The sequence below is a fragment of the Solanum pennellii genome, chromosome 10 (genome assembly GCF_001406875.1).
Source record: "Solanum pennellii chromosome 10, SPENNV200".
Classification (NCBI taxonomy): domain Eukaryota; kingdom Viridiplantae; phylum Streptophyta; class Magnoliopsida; order Solanales; family Solanaceae; genus Solanum; species Solanum pennellii.
In genome coordinates this window covers 78089375-78103179 of record NC_028646.1, presented here as the reverse complement: position 1 = coordinate 78103179, position 13805 = coordinate 78089375, and the positions used below count along the sequence as shown (strand labels likewise).

General features: G+C 32.1%; 1 protein-coding gene across 2 annotated transcripts; it reads right to left on the bottom strand.

The window, feature by feature from the left end:
• Positions 1-7528: 7528 nt before the first annotated feature.
• Positions 7529-11639, bottom strand: LOC107032403 (calmodulin binding protein PICBP-like). Of its 2 annotated transcripts, XR_003574643.1 has the most exons (3): positions 10207-11639; positions 8412-10107; positions 7529-7880 (listed from the first exon to the last, which is right to left on the bottom strand). XR_003574643.1 is itself a non-coding variant. In XM_015234001.2 (2 exons), the coding sequence occupies exons 1-2, from the start codon at positions 11474-11476 to the stop codon at positions 8480-8482; spliced, it is 2898 nt and encodes a 965-aa protein (XP_015089487.1). In that variant the 5' UTR covers positions 11477-11639; the 3' UTR covers positions 7997-8479. The 2 variants fall into 2 exon arrangements, 1 of the variants encoding a protein (XP_015089487.1); XM_015234001.2 differs by lacking the exon at positions 7529-7880 and having other exon boundaries at positions 7997-10107.
• Between the last annotated feature and the right edge of the window lie 2166 nt (positions 11640-13805).

Below are 13805 nucleotides of genomic sequence, written 5' to 3'. Positions count from 1 at the left end.
ATCGTGATGGGAGTTGGGTTCGTACAAACCCAAGAATCCTACCTGGCTCCACCTCTGATAATATATCTAGTATAACATTAGAGTAATTTTGGTGAAAATAGAATATATATCAGTTTTACTCCTACCTTATTTGAGTACGATAGAAAAATTCTTTCCGATAGATCGATGTGAAAAAATAAAATGAAAAGGTGAAAGTCAAGAGAAAAAAGACAATATATTGTTCGTTTCGTTAGATGGGCTTTGATGATTAGTTATGGGCCAGGAGGCCCAAGACCAATGAGCTAGTTAGGAACTGGGCCAAGAATTAAGTCCAATGAATTAGTTGGGCCATGTCCAGGCTTAGCTAATATTACATGTTTATATGTGTATTTATTTATTTATTTATTTTCAAAAGTATTTAAATTAGAAATTTATCAACAAACAAAAAAAACAAATCTAATCCATCTTCATACTCCATAATATCAAATTTTAATTTTTTCTTTATCATTTGGTTGATTTACTCTTTTTTTTAAAAAAAAAGAAAATCATTTAGAATTTGTCCCTCCTTTAAAAAGTTGTTCAAATATATTATCCTTTTGCAAAATATTTAGGTTCGAATCTAATATTTGTTCCTACATAAATAGAGTTGAGATTCAAAATTTTATGAGCTTAAAATTTTTGAACAGCTATATCAGATATTAATAAATTAATCTTTTTACATATTTAACAAATCTTTCAACAACTTAAACTAAAAGCTACTATTCAATTAGACTAAATTAATTAGATATATTTATCAATCTTACAAATAAAATATTAATAATAGTCTAATACCAAAAGTGTTAAAGTTCTTCCACATGTTATCTTGATAAGGCATATGCTAAACGTGAGTACTCAAAATATTTTTTTTAAAAGAGTAATAATAATTAATAAAGGTGCATAATAATAATAATTAATAAAGGGAAATTGGTTGTTGAAGTCTTCAAAGGACAACAAAAGAGCATGTGGAAATCAATTAAATCCACTAATTCTTTTTTCCCCTTTCAAGATTACTGACCTAAAAAATCGTACTTATTGTTGTACTTATTTTCCATCGGTTTTCACCTTTTTGATGATTCGAAATTACAATCTTTCGAATGAAATTTAAATCTGAAATATTTACTATGCTATTCATTTTTTTATTTATAATTTCTTTAAAATCGTGTAAAAAAAGTCAATTAGCAACATAATACTCTAAGCAAAGTTTCTTTACCACAAGTCTAGGTTCACCAACTTCTCGCATTATATATATATATACAAAGGAAAAAAGGATAAATATACTTTTGAACTATTGTAAATGATATGCAGATACCCTTTGTTATACATTTGGGACATTGATGCCCCTGTCGTCCAAGAACTAGAGCGTATATGTTATTTAGAACATTGATGCCCCTGTCGTCCAACAACTAGAGCGTATATGTTCTTTACTCTAACAACAGAAGACTAAATACGGACGCATGACACAATCTTATCCACCGATCCGATGTCGGGTCGATAAATAAGAATATAACACGTGCAGGAACACCAATGTTCCTAAAAGTATGACGGAGGATATCTGCATACCATTTATGATAAAATGAAGGATATATGTATCCTTTTTCTCTATATTTAAAGCTATATTTTCATCATCTTATTGACATTCGTATGATTTTAAATATCTAAATAATAATTTTAAAATATTAAATTAATCAAATTCAATTTAATTTCAAAATTTTAGTCAAAACTAATTTTCACAACTACTATGGTTCAAAATATACACTAGCTGCACTTAACTCATATATATATACTTTTAAAAAATTATTGTGGTTTGTTCTTTCTTCATAAAGCCACCATAATTGACCAAAACATGTTAAATTAAAAATAAAAAAGTAAAATATTTGACTGCCTGACCATCGAAAATTAAGCAATTTTTTTAATTTCTAGTCTAATATTATGCCACCGTGAGGAAGAAAAAAAACAAACAAATTTTGCCATTATAATTAATAGAATTTTTTTACTAGAAGAATTGAATACATAAAAATCGTCTATTAAGACTTTTGCAAACTACAAGAATTATGTGTTAGTGATTTTAAATACTATAAATATTTAATTGCCTTAGTAATTTTATAATTGAATCAATAGACTTATAACTAGGATCTCTATATCTTAATCTTTCATGCTACTTTTATTTTCTTTTTAATAATATTTTCACATCATTCAAATGAGTAAAACTCCAATAATTCTACCAAAAATAGCAAAAATAAAATAAATAAATTGACAAGCCATGAAAATTAGATTTGATCATAGAAACTATTGTTCCTGTCTTATTCAATTGCAAACTTATATAATACATCAAACAAAATCTAATAACTATTTCCAAAAGCCTCCTAAATATTTATTAAACTCAAAAAAAAAAAAAAGAAGTAGGAGAAAAGAGAGCAAAGAGAACAAGATTATTCTTAATCATACAATTAATTACTATATGATTAAAAGAATAATCAGTTGATTAATCTTGATCTTTCTTCTGTTTTGGCATAGAAATCAAAGCTAATGAAGATGAAGAAATAGCTTTGAGATTCTTCTTGTTGTTGTTAATGACAATTTTGCCCTTTGATTCCTCAATTAAGGATTCATCATTATTTCTAATCTTGATTAAGAGATTTTGCTTTGATATGTTTTCTCCACTAACTGTTTTTTGAATTGGGAAGAAAAAATCTGTTGGAAAAAATTTGTATTGAAGACCAGCCATCAAAGAGCTAATTAAAAAATTTATTGTTTTTTTTTTTTGGTTGTGTTAAAAATTATGATGAGTATTTCACTTATTTATAGAAAAAAAACTAGACACCCTCAAAGGGTATTGAAAAGTCATTGCTTTAGAGTTGGATTCTTCTTGTTTATTTTTTTTTAAATGCTTTTTTTATTCCTAGAATATTCCAAACAAAGGATCTAACTTTACACACTATTAGGGTTTAGGTCGGTATGTGAAATTACACTGAATTATTGTTATTGTTGGTATAATTATTTAGTATTAAGATTTTATTGATACGTTTAATTTGTAAAATTTTTGATGATTATCTTTTTTTTTTCTTTTGTAAATTATGAACCTTTTTAGTAACGGTAAATAAAATATGTTTTGAGCAAATTGAAAATTATATGAGATAATATTGGATCAAAGCTTAAAATTTGCAACACACTAAACCTAACACTTCGTGAGTTTTAACAGATATATTTTACGCATCTTTAAAATAGAGATAAAACCTAAATGATGATTTATTAAGAAAATATTTGAATAAATCAACGAAAAAATTTAAATTTGTCGTGTACAAAAGCTATTTACGGGAAAAACACTCTTATTAATAATTATTTTTTACTTTTACAATTTATATATATAATATCTGATTAAAAATGAAAAAATCGATTCGTCCCACACCTTGGTAGGTTGTACCATTGATCTACCTACTTGTATGAAAGAGGAAATATTTAAATTTGCTTTTGTTGAAATAAATACTCCACTAGTCCAATTCATGAGTTTATTTGACTTTATTTGTGACACCATGCTTAAACAATATATGTCAAAGTACTAACTCCCTTTTAAAATATTAACAATAATTTATTCAAAATATTTGATGATTTTTTAGAAAAGAAGATGTCTATCTAATATTAAATCTTTATTTGTTTTTTTTGTAAATACTTTAAAATATAAATATTTCAAAAAAAATCGCGAAGAAAACCCATATATATTGAGTAAACTCGTTTTTTGTAAAAATTTGCAAGTCACACAGAACGATACAAATTTTACTAAACGAGTATGATATAACAAGTCCGACTAAAATGACATTGATTAGAGAAATCAATCTATTTCCTTTGATCTTATTTCTGAGATGTAATCAACCATATGGATCAACTCATCAATCTTTACGAATAATGCAAATAACAGTTTTTTTTTTCTTTCACAAAAAATTAAATAAAATTAATTTACCTAATTATTGTTAATTTATTTTATGTTGATTATAAATTTATTATAGGAGTAGTATCTATGCCGACCACTTTGATATATCACCTGAACAATGATCTTCCACGTTTGTGTTTTTATATCATCATCTCAATAAATTATAATATTTCAGTATTACGATCGAAAAATTAATTAAACAAATGGTGTTTATTATAAAAGAATTATTGAGAGTGATTTCATTAGGCATGTGGTTAGTGGGATTATTAAAATCATATTCTTTGAAAGATACTTTAAACGACCTTTGGTTTATTATAAGAGCTAATATATAATAAATAAATTTTGTATATTCGTGTTTGGACCAAAATAAAGATTCTCTTTCCACTAAACAATATTGTTCTTTTGCTGGCCAAATAAATCTTGATAATTGTCTACGTCAAAAATAGAATTAGAATTATTTTTTTAAAAGGGTAAAAATGTCAAATAATGTTTCATCAATTATATTATTTTAGTCTGTTTTATAAAAAAAAAAAATAATATCTTCGGTGTAATTTTATTGGGGAGAGTGATACGTATGTAGGCTTTAACTTCTGGTTTGAGTAAAATATTTCAAAGCAAGTTTGAAAGAAAATACAGTAGTGGAGAGGTCATCTTTACGAGAAAAGAACAATAACAATATGAACATAATAATATTGATGTGGAAAAGAAGGAGCAAGTAAGGTGTTCCGAACGACTATTACCATGCCTTTCCCAAAGAAAAGCGACACAACACTCAATTACTACCTTCTAAATTTCTACCTAATTCTCGATTCGTATACCTTTCTATCTAGAGTCACGTCATTTGTAAAGTAAAGATGTATTATGTCCTGCCGTCTAATCACTTTTTCCTAATATATTCTCGATCTATCTATATCTCTCCTTAGATCCATCATAGCCGATCTTTCACACCTACTTATCGAAACATATGCATCTCTTCTTCACAACACAAACCATCTTAATTAACAGTAATTATACGAGTAAAGTATTTAGTCTTATTCTAATAGCTCGTTAACAAATTAGAGATCTAAATAATTAAGAGAAGAAGAACAATTTTGAAAGGATAGCAATTCAATGAATGTGGTCAATTGACTATAGCTGGTTAATTTACTCCATTTTTTAATTTGCATTATTGCATGCTTTTATTAGAAGAGATAAGTGGAATAAAATATACATTAGTAACGTGAAAAGTTGGCCACAATATGAAAGTTCCAACTACTTATCACCACAAAATAGTCAATGAAAACACACATACATAGGCCTAAATCATTATCAACCATTCAACTTGTATTATTGTATGAAATAATTCATGTGGAAGTCGTTGCTCCATACATTATATGACACATTTTTAAGTTAAAAGACTATTTGGTATTACTTTTTGATCTTTTATTCGGTATTCACATTAAAGCTCGACTAATTAGCACCACATATGACCTTATTTGGAGGAAAGCGCTCTCTATCAAGGATTTTTATATAAGCAAAGCTCGAACACGAGACCTTTGATTAAGGAGCAATCTCATCCACTATACCACATTTTTCAATTTTTTTTATCATTCATTTCATGTAATAATTCAAATATACATTGTCAGTTTAAAATATTTTTTTACACATTTAGATAACACATTTATACATCAATTTTACACAAGCATTTGCCCAAAAATAAATCATTTGCATTTACTTGAGAATTGAGCAACAATGGGAAAAAATGAAATTGAATTGGATGGGTAAAAAGGGCTGAAGTAAACAAAAAGTGGTGGTTTAATTAGACAGCCCATCAGGTGTTTTTTGAACTTGAAAAGCACCGACTCGTTGTCCTTCCACCGCATAGAGCAGGGACTATTCATTGCTCTGTGAAACTAGCCTGATGCAGTCCGCCCCACTCTAAAGAGACAAGCAATCAATACCTTCGTATAAATCATTTGACCCAACTCCGTGCTTGGATAAGGCAAGCCAGAGATTAGCCCCAATCGTAGTAAGGTGTGCATACATTTCACTTTCTCCGAACTCTACTGGTGAGATTATACTGGGTTGTTGTTGTTGTCCTTTTCGGTGACAGATATTTAATAGTACAAGTGCTGGAAGTGTAACCAGGGTGAGTGGGTATAGCTTCCGGCACAGAGTAAAACATCAAAGACATATTTACATCTGAACTCATAATTTGACTGTATAATGAGTTCAATAGTAACACTCTTAAATGTCGAACCTATTAAATTTAAATCTTGAATCCGCCTTTAAATGTGACCGATGAAGTTATCCTGAATACTTTCATCATACCTCATTTGACACACAGTTTGAAATGATGAAAGAACAAAAACAAAAATGAACAAGACTAGACCAAGGGCCTACGATTTTCGCAACCTTAGAAATGAACTAGACTAGACCAAGGCCTACGATTTTCGCAACCTTAGAATTGCCTATTGACCAACTGCTTCGAAAGCTTCCACAAGCATCGCCACTCTTGTTCCCCTTGCAGGAGTTAGCTTATTGACCATTTGCTGCACTTACATTATCATGACTCAAACAAAGGATCTTTCCATAACGAGGACTCAAACACGAGAGATCCTTTAATTAAAGGGCAACAAAAAAGTGGTGGTTTAATTAGACAGCACATCAGGTGTTTATTGAACTTGGAAAGCACCGACTCGTTATCCCTCCACTGCACAGAGCGGAGACTATTCATTGCTCTGTGAAATCAGCCTCACGTAATCCGCCCCACTCTAAAGACCAAGCAACCTATACCTTCGCATAGACCACTTGACCCAACTCCGTGCTTGGATAGGGCAAGCCAGAGATTGGCCCTCCAAGCCCAGCCGTCAGTATCAGTCTAACATTCCACCACTTTGTTGCCCCAACTTAGTTCACAAGCCCACGTTACAAGGCTCAGCGATGTTGAGTCTTGTCGTCTAAAATATAAACACAAATAAGTCATTGTTCAGAAACGATGTGGGAGAATATGACACAATGTCTACCTAACATTACCTTTATTTTATAGCGTAAATAAAACTTAAAAAACTAAATACTCAACCAAAGTCTAGATCTGTGACATTATTTCATTAGACATTTATAGATTTTATACAGAAGGTGTTACAATAAAGTGCAAACTATTCTATTTCGCAATTTCATCGCTTGACTGCTTTTCTTTAATGGAGGACTTCCCATCTTACGATAGAAACGTTGGAAACAGTGTTAAATTTTTTTGATAGACCCAAATCTTCACGCGGCTAAAGAGATTGATTTAAGATCAAAAGAGCCTTGAATCAATTTGAATTGACCAAAACTATAGAACAAAAGAGATCACAAAAAGTGCCATCGCATTTATATATAGTTACATACTTAACATTAATTACTTTATCACTATTAGTACTTGCGATTACAGATAGGTTGCCAAAACGAGCTAACTTATTACAAATTCACCTTATTATATTACTTTAATATATAGTAAGTTGACATGATTTTATATAAATACAAACATAGACATAATATTTAATATATAGTAAGTTGACATGATTTTATATAAATACCAACATAGACTATCGAAGATTTAGGGCCAAAAAAAGTGGTGGTTTAATTAGGCAGCCTATCAGATTTTTGTTGGACTCAAAGAACACTAGCCCGTTATCCTTCCACTGCACAGAGCGAGGACTAATCGTTGCTCTGTGAAACCAACCTCACGCAGTCCGCCCCACTCTAAAGGCCAAGCAGCCTATACTTTCGTATAGACCACTTGACCCAACTCTGTGCTTGGATAGGGCAGGCCAGAACATTAGCCCTTCAAAGCCCAGCCATCAAGATCAACCCAACATTCCACCACATTGTTGCCCCCACTCGGGTTACAAGCCCACGTTACAAGGCTCGGCGAATGTATTTGTCTTGTTTCTCACTTATGAAGTCACAAAAGTCTCTATACATAAACGATGTGGGAGAAATATAGTTAGTATGATCATTCTAGCTTGTTCTATTTGATGATGAATTAGTAAGGTGAATATAAACAGGTAAAAAATTGTGCATCAGATAACATTTTCATTGATTCATATACTCATGAGTCAAAGTTTCTTCCATTCATCAATCCAAAAACAAAAATCATATGGTTGTTTTATTATTTATGTGCTGAAGCAATGATCAAGCTTCCGAATTTACTTCTTATTTATCTGTACAATAGTCGATTTTTTTATCACATATCATGATAAAGAGACTGTTCTTTCATCCTCAGTTAGCCTCTAATGATAGGTGCAAACTCTTGTCAGCGTCCTCACTGTGAAGTAGAAGAATCAAACGAGTGCATAAGCTCGTTTCGATCCCTCAAATGTTACCCCTCCAAGCTCTTATTCAAGGAACAGAATGAAAAGGGAAAGCAAAAGAGTTCCTTTATGAAGGATTTTCGTTGAGTTACCTTTAGCTATTTCTAGGAAGTGTAGGAAGTTAATTTGCTTACCTTCACAATTCGCGTAAAAAGGTTCTCAAGGAATTTTCTTGACTAAGTTTAGTCCACTCCAGTTGAATTCATACTTCTGGGAGTGGAACAACTGCTTCGAAAGCTTCCACAAGCATCGCCACTCTTGTTTTCCGTGCAGGAGTTAGCTTACTGACCATGCGCTGCACTGCATTATCGAGCATCCATTGTTCCCTCTCATTTGACATTTGGTTCCTCAAATCCACTTTTTCTTGTTCTTGATCAGGTGTAGGGGGCAAAAGTTGAGGGGGTTGTGGATTGACTTTTCGAGCTCTTTCCAATACCTTTATTGATCTCTTAAGGAGGATCAATTTCTTCAGCTTGCTCCAGCTCTTGGACTTTGGTGGCTCAAATTTACTCTTGGTGATAGGATTATTAGCAACAAGTTCCGTTGTTTCTAATGGACTGTCACGATGTCTCAAGCTTTCGTTGAGTGAATTTGTACTATTTTGCTCTCCGCAATCTGTATGATCAGTTTTTGGTGGCTCCTCATCTGGAAGTATGTCACTAGTGACACTCCGTGTATTGGATGAATCATTTTGAATTGGCGTTGTTGGGATCTGACTAACAGCTTCTTTTATGAGATTGACAGCATCATTTCTGCTGAAACTTCTGCCATTGTGGCTCATATCATCTTTTTCTTCAGAGAAATCGTGAAGAGAGTTGTCCATATTCGTTTCAGCTAGTGTTTTGTTGTCGTTTACCTCATCGAGTTGTTCATTCCCTATTTTTGATACAACATCTGAAAGTATGTGCTGCGATATCAAATGCCACATGCTGATGTGCTTCTGTTTGTTCACCTGTTTTCTGTATGTTTCGCCTTCATCTTCTGTTATCTTTTCGTTCTCATCACTGGATACAGTACTACTCTCCATGGCCTCACATTCAGAGAGATTCATGTTATTTTCCTGTGTTTCATCACCGTCGTTGCCTAAGTTTGAGATAGTAGAAGATGTTCCTCTTAGAGAATCATCATTTGAATCACCAAACTTCTCTATTTCAACCGATCCCTTGTCACTCGAAGTGCTTGCTACTTCATCCAGCTTCTGGCTGAGAACAATGGCGTTTTGAGTATCATCATTTTTTAACATCGAACTGTCATCTTCTGCATTCCTTTTGTCTACGTGTTTATGAACATTATCTGCATTGGAGACTGATGCCTTTCCCTTGCCTGCAGTCTGCAAATTGTCTTCATTTTTAGTTTTCAATTTAGGAAATGTAACCTGGATATTACTGCCTCGGGGAGAAACCACATTTTCGAAAGCTGTTACAAGTAGTCCTACTTTTCTTTTCTGAGTCGGAGCAAGCTGACTTATCGCCTTCTGTAGAGCATAGTCAAGCATCCATTCTTCTGCACTTTTTCTCTCATCCTCCATCTGATGTTTCAGATTAACCTTTTCTGCTTCAGGATCAGGCTCCAGCTGCAGATACCGTGGCTTCCTTGGATTGAATTTTCTCAACTTTTCCAATTCTTTGATGAATCGTTGGAGAATAATCCATCTTTTAAGATTGCTCCAGTGCGTTGGTGCTTTCTTCTCAGCTTTGTTCATGACTCGTTCTTCGTTTTCCTGTATCTCATGAGGGCTGTTAATGTTTTCTCTGATTACAATTCCCTCATCTGTCTTATCACATTCCTCATTCTTGGTGTCTGACTCGTTGGAGTTCTTTTCGTTACACACTGTTGTATAATGAATGCTTATGTCAATATTTAGCAGAAAATTTTTAGTTCTAAGGAGAGGAGAGTAAACAATCACATGTAGAAGTATTCATGTCTTACCTTCACTTGTTACTAATTGATCATCTGATGAGTGATCTTGAACTTCTGCAAGAAGAATTCTCTCGATTGCTTCTCGTACTAGCTTAACTGCTAAAAGCTTACGCGCTTCAATCTCTTGGTTATTTGCATCCTGATTTGTAGTCATTGACTCTCTTTCGGAACAACTCAAAAATGAATTAGAGCTTTCTGCTGCACAAGACTTGTTGCTCCCATCCTTGTGATTATCTTCATCAGTTCCACGGATCACTTTGCTGTCCAATTCTGTAGATTCCTCCGATATCATATGTCTATGAATCATGCTCCTGTGCTTCTCTTTCGGAAGCTGGGCTACGTGCAACTTCTTGGACGAGGCATTGGGATCAACATCTTCAGTTGGATTAGCTTTGTCATCCGTCTCTTGCAAATTGTCTACGAGTTCCATTGTATCGTTGCTAGCTAAAGCAGAGGAAACCTCAGTGCGACATTTTGCTTCAACGAGATCATATATCAACGATGTTTCATTCTTATGCAGTTCTCTGTTGATATCCTCAACCTCCACAACCGTGGTAACAACATTGTCAACCGGCTTTATCAGAACCGTATGACAGAAATCAGCTTCTATGTCCTCTATATCGCGGAAAACTGATGTTGTTACACTCTGATCATTTGATTCTACATCAGAACTAACCAGTGTATCCTGCTCTTGTGTAGAATATTTCCTCATTACATCGATCGTCTCTTGATAACTTCTCTCTTCACCATACACACTCTCAACAATAGGCTCATTTACTCCGAAAACTCCAACATCTTGTATAAGGTTGCTTTTCTCAATAGAAAAGTGATCTGCATTTGTTGACTCACTTTCTAGTCTAATACTTTTCTGTGGTTTTAACAGTCTTCTTCTTCTATATACGCGTTTTACTGGTGGAGACGGATCATCATCAGAGTGTTTATTGAGTGAACAATGATGGTATGAACAAACTTTCACTTTTGAGATCCTGTCTGATTCATTTAGTCCAGGATGAAGTTCAACTTGTTGAGGGAACTTTGAATCCTTGAGAGTGGATGAACAAGTTGACTTAGAACTCGACGATTTTCTACTAGATGGACTATGATCAGGAGTTTTCCCTTTAGAACAACTTGTTGCCTTCATACAATGAGACGACAATTCGGATACTTCAAGTGAAGATGGATGTTGAGGGGTTGCTGCATAATCAGAGGGAGATACCTGCTTGATTCTTGATTTTGATCTTCTCCAAGGTGACTTTGTGTTGCCAAAATTTGTTATCATTTTGCAAAAAAATGAAAAAAAAATGATGTTTTTCAATCTTTATTAGTCTATTCTTGGTGATGGCTTTTGAAATTGGACTTGTTGGTTTATCTTGTTTTGGGTTGTTTTGTTGATTGAGCAATGAAAAAGGCAAGGAAAGAACCTAAGTTTGTTTGGTTTCTTAATGGTGTTTTGTCCCATCTAGATGTCAAGTTTTGAGCTACTTTATTCGAAATTCACTAGCTTAACGAATCCAAATATGTGTCATGTGGGTCCGTTAACCGGACTAAGGGCCCGTTTGGATGGGCTTAATAAAAGCAGCTTTAAAAAAGTACTTTTGAAAGTGCTGAAACTTATTTTTAAAATAAGCAGTTATGTGTTTGGATAAAAGTGCTGAAGTTGCTATGCCAAACGTGAAAAAGGAAAAATGGAAGAAAGAGATCGTTAGGGTTATGTGGGTAATTTGGATATTGTATAAAAATATTAAGGGCAAAAAGATAAAAATATGGTCAACTTAAAACAGCTTATAAGCTAAAAAAAAAAAGCACCCCTACCCCAGCTTTTAACTTTTGGCTTAAAATAAGTTTTTTTTAACTTAAAATAAGTTATTTTGAGTCTTGCCAAACAGCTGAATAAGTCAAAAATCCGCTTTTAAGTCAGTTTGACCAGCTTTTAAGCTGAGCCAAACAGGCTCTAAATGGTTCGCTTCCAAGTTCCAACTTCCAACAGGTTCTTTATTCTCATGACTCAAACTCGATAATCTGATGAGTTAAGATAGTCTTCGTCCAATGCTATTTGCCTCTCCAAGATTTGACTTTTTAAAAAAATAAAATATGGGAAAAGGTTTCTTTATTTGTTTTATTTTAAGAGTTTTTTTACTAGTTAATTGTTTTCTTGAAGGTAGTTGAAATGTTTTTTCTGCTGTGTTGGAGTTGAGTTTTTTTTTTCATTTAATATTACATGAATGGTAGTGATTATATTCCATAATTTATATTATAAGGTAGTTGACTAGTTGACAAGAAAGTTAGGTTATCTTGTAAGTGTGTTTATTTTAAGTTTATGACTGATAAAAATGACAATAGATTACAAATTTAGATGTTTTTGGTCAAAGTGATTGGTCTTTTAATTAATTCTTTATTTACGTGCACAGATTTAGTGATAATCAATAAGATTTACGTATATATTATTATATTTAAATTTTATTCATAAAATTATACTAAATATATTACTAGAATTACTTGAAATCTTAATAATTAAGCAAAAACTTTCTTTATGCCGTAAAAAAAAAGGTTATTCAAATTATTTTTAAAATGTATATCTATAAATAAACCTTATTAAAATAATAATTTTGAAATTTCAAATAAAGATGATGTAATAGTTCAAAAGATTTAAATTATCGATAAATATTTGTAAGGGTATTTGGGAATTCTAGTTGGAAGGTCACTATAACAACGAAGTCGGCACCGACAGTATCTTTTTTCTTCTATTAGAAAAAAATAACTTTAATATATTTAAGAAAATTGGAATATATAAAACAATCCTTATTTAGAGTTCGTTAAAAGAATTTAGGTGTTTCTTAAGGTGTGCTAACGCATCGCTATATGATTATTCTTTAGATAAATATGTTTAATCTTTAATCTAAGTGATGCAGAGTTAGGTCAACTCGTCAATAAATTGCTATTAGAAATCACATTTCTCTATTTATTTAAAACTTAATATTAGTGAATGCTTTGGGCCTAATATCTCTCACCTAATGTTTAATTAGAATTGATGATGTCTATGATATATATTGGGCTAAAAGATGGGACCAATCATTAAAAGGGAAAATTATGTGATCTAAATTCAAATTGATTATAAAAGTTCCTTGATTATCCTTTTTAGCAATATTTTTAATTTACTATCTAACATAATATTAGTTTACAAAACATAGCAATGCCTTAACTTTCAGATTTTCATTTGATAAACCTAATCCCTTCCATTCTTCCCAAATCTCTCTCCTCTCTTAATTGAGTCACGGATAATTGAATTTTCACCAACAAAATGTAATTTCAAATAATCAACTGATTGAACAATTAAGATTTTCATTATATGACACTCTTCATCTATCTCGATAGTATCATTGACTTCGACTTCTTCTTGTTGTGTTGATGGTGGAATAGTTGTATATACGTTGGATGTATTTAAATCATTATACGTCAGATATGTTATTGTACAATACATATACATTAACTTATACACAAGATATATGTGATATATCCATGTTTGTTGTGTGTATGTATCTCATGTATAAGTCATTTCATGATATCATACATATAGTGGCATACATATGACACACAGTTGTTATACTACT

Coding starts and splice junctions, on each gene's coding strand:
- LOC107032403 (XM_015234001.2), bottom strand. CDS start 11,476: ATGATAACAAATTTTGGCAACACAAAGTCACCTTGGAGAAGATCAAAA. Junction 10,108..10,206: donor TCAATTAGTAACAAGTGAAG/GTAAGACATGAA, acceptor ATTATACAACAG/TGTGTAACGAAAAGAACTCC.